At 40.7% G+C, this 8,017-nt stretch overlaps 1 protein-coding gene across 1 annotated transcript; it reads right to left on the bottom strand.

Annotated features, from left to right (window-relative positions):
- Positions 1–3,947: 3,947 nt before the first annotated feature.
- LOC121746751 (root phototropism protein 2-like) lies at positions 3,948–6,394 on the bottom strand. Its single transcript, XM_042140677.1, has 5 exons — positions 6,195–6,394; positions 6,038–6,107; positions 5,593–5,970; positions 4,788–5,513; positions 3,948–4,539 (listed from the first exon to the last, which is right to left on the bottom strand). Exons 1-5 carry the CDS (start codon positions 6,236–6,238, stop codon positions 4,066–4,068), a joined length of 1,692 nt encoding a protein of 563 aa, XP_041996611.1. The 5' UTR covers positions 6,239–6,394; the 3' UTR covers positions 3,948–4,065.
- Between the last annotated feature and the right edge of the window lie 1,623 nt (positions 6,395–8,017).

The raw sequence follows: 8,017 nt of genomic DNA, 5'->3' as shown, positions 1-8,017 counted from the left end.
TTAAAGGGGCATGATGAATTAGAATGAATCAAGTTGAATGGAAAAACGATAATCCTGTTTTATCACCTTGGTTGTTTCACCACAGATCCTAAACGAGCATAGGACGACTCCTACAAAGGGAGACAGTTATGAAGTTGAAAAGTTACCAAAATTCAAGAGAATTAATAGAGCATTCAAATAAGTACCAGAATTTACCTGAGTGAGTTTTGGCACAGCAAACCTTGATCTTTAGCTTTCTCAATGGATTGGAACAACTATCTCAGCACTTGTATCTTATAGGGAAGCAAGATATAGTATCTTTTTTTCATGGTTTTATCTTTATGACTGATCAGATTATATTCGAATTCAATCACATACAACCTGAATCAATATAGGTTGAATTAAAAACATTGGTTCCAGTCCAGCTCCTATTTCTCCAGAAAGCAAACTTAAGAGATAAAACACAAACAAGGTTACTTAGTTTGATGTGTCTAGATATTGATGCAGTGCACTTTAATCTTCTGGTTAGTCATTTTCTATGTCAGGATGTCAGAGACAGTAGGTTTCCGTTTAACAGGCTGTCAGAGACCAGTAGGTTTCTGTTTAACAATCATTGGCGACAATCCTGCAGTACACAGATATCAGAAGCCTTCACCACTAATTCAAGCAGAGGTTATGTTACAAATTCACTTCAAATATAAATGCATCAAATAATAGCACAGTAAGTTAATGGTCACCATATATTATCAATCAACTCACTTAGTAAAGTTACCATCAGCATCAAAACTAATAAATGACAGAGAAGCAAAACCCTACGTTATAAATAAATCGCGAAATTAATCAACAAAATTCACATTATATATGACGTTAGGCTTATACGATTGACTCAGGAGCTAGATGCTGGAGTCGACGAAGGCGTTGGAGTAGCGACGGAGGCGGACGGCTTGAGCAACTCGCGGTTGGTGGTGCTGAGGATCCGTACGTAGTAATTCATACTAGTACTATTTCATAGTATTTCAATTATACAGCATTAGTTTCCTTTTTTTACAAGATTGCATTTTTTTGTAGTTTCATTCCAATTCGTAAGTTCAAATTTTACATCTACTTAAATAAAATTTTCAAAACACTACGGCCACTTAAATTAAGTTTTCAAAACATTACGGCTGTTTAATTCTTTAATAGGAGAATTTGTAGTAGCTTCCGAAATGCGCACATATGATTTAATTGGGCCTGATAATGTACTTATATAAATACTGGGCATATATGCCTCATGTCTTGAGAGCCAGAGCATCCACGGTAAGGCGGACTAGCAGACGGACTAGCAAAAAACACATTCTGCCACGTCACACAGACTAGCCACTGCACTGCCACGTCACACGGACTAGCCACTGCACAACAAAGGACTAGCACACGGACTAGCACAAGGACTAGCCAACAAACAAAATCACTAATTCACAAATATGGAATTTAAATTTCGACGCGAATACGGGGGAAATGCAAACAATTTATAAATTTTTTTAAAAAAAGGTACAATTAAAAAAAATGAGTTCCGCGAATTAAAGTAATGAAAATATCAACGTGCACTACGGCGCGCCCACTACTCTTCAATTATATCCTTCTGGAGTCGAATATGGGCTTCTTGTTGGCGCATGTCGGTAAATGCACAGAGTCGATCGGCGACGTCGTGCGGTACACCCATTCGCACATTGGTGGTGGCCACGCCGTGGCTTGGACTGGCGCCGTCCGAATCTTCATTGGCCCAATCAGTCAGTTCTGGACCTTCTTGCTCGACCATCATGTTGTGCATGATAATGCACGCGTACATGACGTCACCAATGCAGTCGTCGTACCACAAACGGGTAGGACCCTTCACCTCCGCCCACCGTGCCTGGAGCACACCAAACGCCCGCTCCACATCCTTGAGCGCTGACTCCTGCCGTTGCACAAAGTATATCTTATTCAGATCTGTTGGGCATCTGATCGTCTTCACAAAGACGGGCCACCTAGGGTATATCCCATCCGCCAAATAGTACACCATATCGTGCTGGTTGCCATTGGCGACGAAACTGATGGCCGGACCAACGCCCATGCACTGGTCGTTGAAAAGGAGCAATGACTGCAGGACGTTGACGTTGTTGTTCGACCCGGCTACCCCAAAATAAGCATGCCAAATCCATAACCGGTAGTCAGCTGCGGCTTCGAGGATCATCGTGGGATTCCTGCCTTTGTAGCCGGTCGTGTACAACCCTTTGAAGGCGGCGGGGCAGTTCTTCCACTCCCAATGCATACTATCTATGCTGCCCAACATCCCCGAAAACCCGTGCACATTCCCGTGCATCTACATCAGTGCCTCGCAATCTTCGGGGGTCGGCTTCCGAAGATACGTATCCCTGAAAATCTGGATGACCCCCTGACAAAAATACTTGAGGCACTCGCGGGAAGTCGTCTCGCTGATATGGAGGTACTCGTCGAACATGTCGGTCGCCCCTCCGTATGCCAACTGCCTGATTGCGGCGGTGCACTTCTGTATAGGCGAGTGACCTGGTCTGCCGCTGGCATCCTCCCTGAACCAGAAATACTTGTACCGCCGCTGTAAAGCGTTGACGATACGCATGAATAGGTCCCGGTGCATCCTAAAACGCCGTTTGAAAAAGTTCTCCCCAAACCGCAGCTTGTCGGCGAAGTAGTCGTCATACAACCGTTGGTGTGCAGCGACGTGGTCCCGGTTGATGACAGCTCGACGCTGGATGGGGCGAGGTACCGCCGGCTGCTGTTGCTGCTGCAAGGCCGCTTGTAACAAGTGATTTATTTCCGCGGACGTATAGGCCCGAACCTCTTCTCGAATTCGCCGTCGTAACTCTTCCGGATCCACATGAGTACCACTAACACTACCACATGCACCACTTCCACTTCCACTTCCACTAGCCATTACTAGATTAAAATATAGAGAATAAATAGAGAGAAAGAAGAGAAACTTTTTAATATAAGTGGTGCAAATGACAGTGAAGTGCAACGAGCAGTATATATAGAGTTTTTTCCCAAAAAAAAATAAAGGTCAAATCGCGCTAGTCCGTCTGGAACGCACAATAGCGGACTAGCGCACGGACTAGCGCGCGAACTAGCGAGAAAAGCGACGGACGAGTGATCGTCCGTCGCGCTAGTCCGTCGGCGGCTCGTCCGGCACAATAGTGGACTGGCGAGACGGACTAGCGCTAGTCCGCTATTGTGGATGCTCTGAATAGGAGTACCTATGTGCCAATCATTTATCCCAAAATAATTTGACAATATGTTTATAATGTATGAATAAAACCATAAAATAAGAATTTGCAATCATGTGGGCTGTATTCATCACACCTAATCGTATAGGATAAGATAACTGCAATCTCGTATTTATTGAATAAAAATTATTATTACGGTCAATTTCACCTAATCTAATCTATCTTTGTGAGTTTTGTTAAATTCCAACAACAATTTGACTCTGTATTCATTTTTGAAATGTATCATTTAAAGTGAGTTATTTCATTTATTAGCAAAATATAACACACTTATTTTCTCTTACTTTCTCTTACTTTGATTTCTTCCTCATAATACTTTATTATCTCTCAACTCTATTAATTTATTCTTTATAAGGTTGTGGTTAAATCTCAACATCAATTTCGTTTCCTGGTGCAAGTTGGAATTCTGGAGGTTGGGACCATATCGATTGATTGGTAGGAATGAATAATTGAATACGGCAAACCCCACTTGTTTGTTGTCGATTACGATTGCACAAGTTTAGTTTTACAAAATACTATAATTGATAGTATACAATATCGAGGAACGAAATAAAGTGCCTCAACTAATTTTCAAGGCGCAAACACATGACTTACGATTCCATAGCCATATAATTAAACAATTGATCCAAAATATAACTACACTATGATCTATGCACATATATTATCGATTTTGCATATAAAAAAACATGAAGATAGTCAAACAATAGCTTCTCATATAACTAGAGCAAATATAAACATAAAACTCTTTACAAGATTAATTATCTATATACATAACACACCAATATAACAAAAAAATATGAAAATCCAAAACTTAGGAAATGGAGAATCGTCTTCTTCTAGGTTTAGTCAAATCCGGCATTCCATCTTCAATATTCAAAGTATCTTTCGATCCATGCTTGAAGGGATTCAATTTCCCTAAAGTCTTGGACATGGATGAGAAGAATGTAGTCTTCTTAGCATTAGATTTTGATGATGTGGGTTCGCCTTTTTTGATATCTTGAATGTACATCTTCATCTTCAACAACTCTGTCCTCAGCTCTTCGTTCTCCTTTACGAGGGAGGTGTCGGCTTGCACTTGGTTCCTTGTCTTAATGGCGTCTACAGTATTGTGATCATCCTCTCCACTTCTGAGCTTGAGCTGATCGTAGTAGAGGGCGTGGAGGACTATTTGCACGGGGAGGCGCTTGTTCTGAGAGGCGTGAACCCTAGCCTCGTATGATAGCTTGAGCGGGTCCATCACACTGCACACCTTCTCTCGCTCAATCTCATCGAGATTCGGGTGAGCCTGTACATACCATCAATACACATGATGGAGTTAATCAAATACACAACACGGTCATGAATCTTGATTCTTGATTAACACAAGCCAGCAACATGAACAGAAAACGCTATACGACGTGCATAAGTATACATGGTCATGAAGCAATGCATGATTAACACTAACAACATGAACAAAAGCACGTCAATATATAGACCAACTTCATCACGAGTAATCCAATAAATTTAATAGACGGTTGGGGTCATATGTTATACCTTGAGATAAATATCAATGGCGCGATAAAGATCGTCGTCGACCTTCCTGGCAGGCTTGGGCACCAAATTGGCAATACCATTGAACTTGGAGATGCTCAAATCAGCATAGGTGGCTATCTCCCCAAGATAAGCATCGATGGTCTTCCCAACTCTGAGCATCGCGGTGGAACAAACCTCTTTAAAATCCCCAGCATTGAAAACCGCCACACTCTTCTCCCTCTCAACAAATCCTGATATGATCTTCCTGACACTCTCAAGATCAAACAGCCTCTCACCATCATAGGTGAAAGACAAAACCAGCAAATCATCAACCGTGACATGCTCCAAGATGAGAGAAACCCTCTTTTCGAGCTCGTTCTTGCACCGGCCGTCAGCCCTCAAGAAAATGGCTGTCCGAAGCAGACAGCACAAGAAGTTTATTGGAAAAGCCGATTTCTCCGGCGGCAGGAGGGGCACGATGGTCTCGAGGATGTCACGCTGGCGGAGGCGGAGGTCGGATTCTGCAGAGTCGAGCGAGCGGACGCCGTTGCCGGAGTGATCGCGCACGAGATCGCGAAGGGATCTCTCGGTGTAGGTTATGATGGCGCCTGCTAGAGTTAGTCCCTTTGCACCTCTTGCTTTCATTGATGCGATGATCCTCTCGAAGAAGGTTATGTCCAAGATTGTCAGCTCCTCCGTCCACCAATTCGGCGGAGAACGGCTTGGGAAATTCGCCTCCACGCAAGCCTAAAGAAATACTTAACTCCATATAACTACAAATAGAGTAGTAGTAGTAGTAGTAGTAATCGTTTGTTTATTCACTGACCTTGGCGGTGGCAATCTCGACGCAGCGTTGTACGACGCCGAGATCGTCGGCCATGGGGAGGAGATCCTCGCACGACTTGAGGACGACGAGGGCGCCGGAGAGGGTAGTTAGCGCCACTTGGGACATAAAATCCTCGGTCCGTCCGGCGAGATTCCCGTCGCAGTACTTGTCGGTCATCTGCAGATACTCGGCGGCGCAACGGAGGGCAGCAACGTTGTGCACCGTGATCTCGAAGTTGACGCCGTAGCAGAACTTGGCCGCCTTTTCAAAGATCTCCGGCCCGCCAGGAATGTCCGACAGATTTATTCTCGTCAAATCCGTTTCTTTCGAATCCAGAATTACCTTCCTTATGTGGTTGCTCTTCGCCACTAGCATGAACTACGTATAAAAACACACTGAGTATAACTATATGGAATGGAATCCACCACAAGCTTTACGTAATTACCTTGTGAAGGCAGAAGTTGGCTTCTCCAACTTCCACGATGATGTCTGTTGAGATTTCTTGGGAGAAAACCCTGACCAAAACAAAACCACCATTCAATCAATTACTCCACTACATACTCCTACCTATATTTCCAAAATTATGGATTTCTACTATTTACCATTGGCCTGTTCTTTCCATAGCAAGAGAGAATCTGTTAGCCATGAATGAGCTAGATCAGGGAGAGTTTCAGACGTGTAGGAGAGAGCTTAATATAATGTGCTCTATATAAAGAGCTTAAATAATTTATCTTCTACTACTACTAATATACTCCTTAAACTTGTATTTTCCATGCAAATAATTACTACTTGTGCTAAAGTGTCACAACTTTTTAATGTAGTTTTTTGATGATTCCGCTGTCTATTCTGCCTTTATATACTACTCTCTTTTGATTAGTATATTTTCATTTTTTTTTGTGGGATGTGTTTAATTTGACTCGAAATCTGCTATATTCAAATACAGGAAATCAAGAATTTTGTTTAATTATTTAACCAAAATGTCATGTGTGTTTACTGCTACGTATCTGCATATATTATGACAGTGTATAAAATTTTGAATATAGATTATGATTAATTAATTCAACAAATGTTAATGGTGTGTTTGCCGCTGGACAGAAAAACACAAATCTGGTCAAATCATATGTGCTGTATATTATTGTCTCGATGATTTCTAACCACTCAAACAAGTGGCTTTCGCTTCCCACACTTGAACTTGGTTGTCTTAGTGCCACGTCACTCTCTGCTTGTCGTTCTGGCCCACTTTTTCATTACTTATAGGAGTTAGTTCGGACAGCATAATTGAGTCACGTTGTGGGCCATTACCGTATCTGAATTTCACTAATCCCAAGCGTACACATAGGATGCTTACTCACTTCAATTCAATCCATATAGGTCATCCACCTTGCCCTCTATACATTAATATGGGTATCATATGGTCAACTTATCCTCTTTAAATATCTCTAAACATCTTCTAGTGTAATTCATTACTTGTAGTTTCAACTAAATCCTCATTTTCTTATTTTTTCCTTACACGCTAGTGGGAAGCCAGGATTTTACCAATGGGAAATGGGGGCACAAGTCAGTGTCAATAATTGTAAACTATTTAACGGTGCTAACATCGCCGAAAATAATTGTGATATTGACAATAGAAGATATATAAGAGATGAGTAATTGTGACATTTTACAACATTCTTTCAGTAGTATTTCTACCCATCTTTACGTATAGAACTTATTGAAAACTTAATATAAATGACAAAAATATAAATAAAAGACAATTTTACATATTTAGTATTATTAATAATGACTAGTATTTGAAATAAATTGATTAGTAGAGTATAAAATAATAGACTTTTATGAAAGATAATAGTAGAATAGAATTATAACAACATAAATATGAAAAGAACATAAAACAATACAAAACATAAAAAAGTAAATAAAAAGAAAAGATAAATGAAAAGTAGTAACATATAAGACACAAATTAAAATAGATAAAAAGAGATGAAATAGCTAAATATAAAAAAAATGGGTCAAGAGCCATCTAACCTGTATCTCAGGAACATTAGACACAATAATGCCATATGCACTAGAACTACAATAAATTCATTATAGATATAGTAAATATTTGAAATGATGGGCCCAAGCTCCCTTGGGCCACATGTAGCTTTGCCCCTGCACACAAACTCTTTCCCCCCGCCCAACCCCTCAACACACACACACATAACAGACCAATGCCGCCATTGCTGCTCTCCCTTTTAAGAGTATCTTCAACTATTACATTAAATTCAAACACATTTTTAGTGTGAATGTCATATTAAATATTGATTTTGCTTCAATCATTTATAGTAAATTCAAACCCAAAAGAATATTCCTCACCCATTAACTTTTTATACTTTTCAATCATACCTATATATCTAAATTACATACTAACCCCATAACACTTTGTCAA

Source organism: Salvia splendens, chromosome 9 (genome assembly GCF_004379255.2).
Source record: "Salvia splendens isolate huo1 chromosome 9, SspV2, whole genome shotgun sequence".
Taxonomy (NCBI): Eukaryota; Viridiplantae; Streptophyta; class Magnoliopsida; order Lamiales; family Lamiaceae; genus Salvia; species Salvia splendens.
Note: the sequence above shows the minus strand (reverse complement) of the source record. Positions and strands in the feature narration are given on the sequence as shown.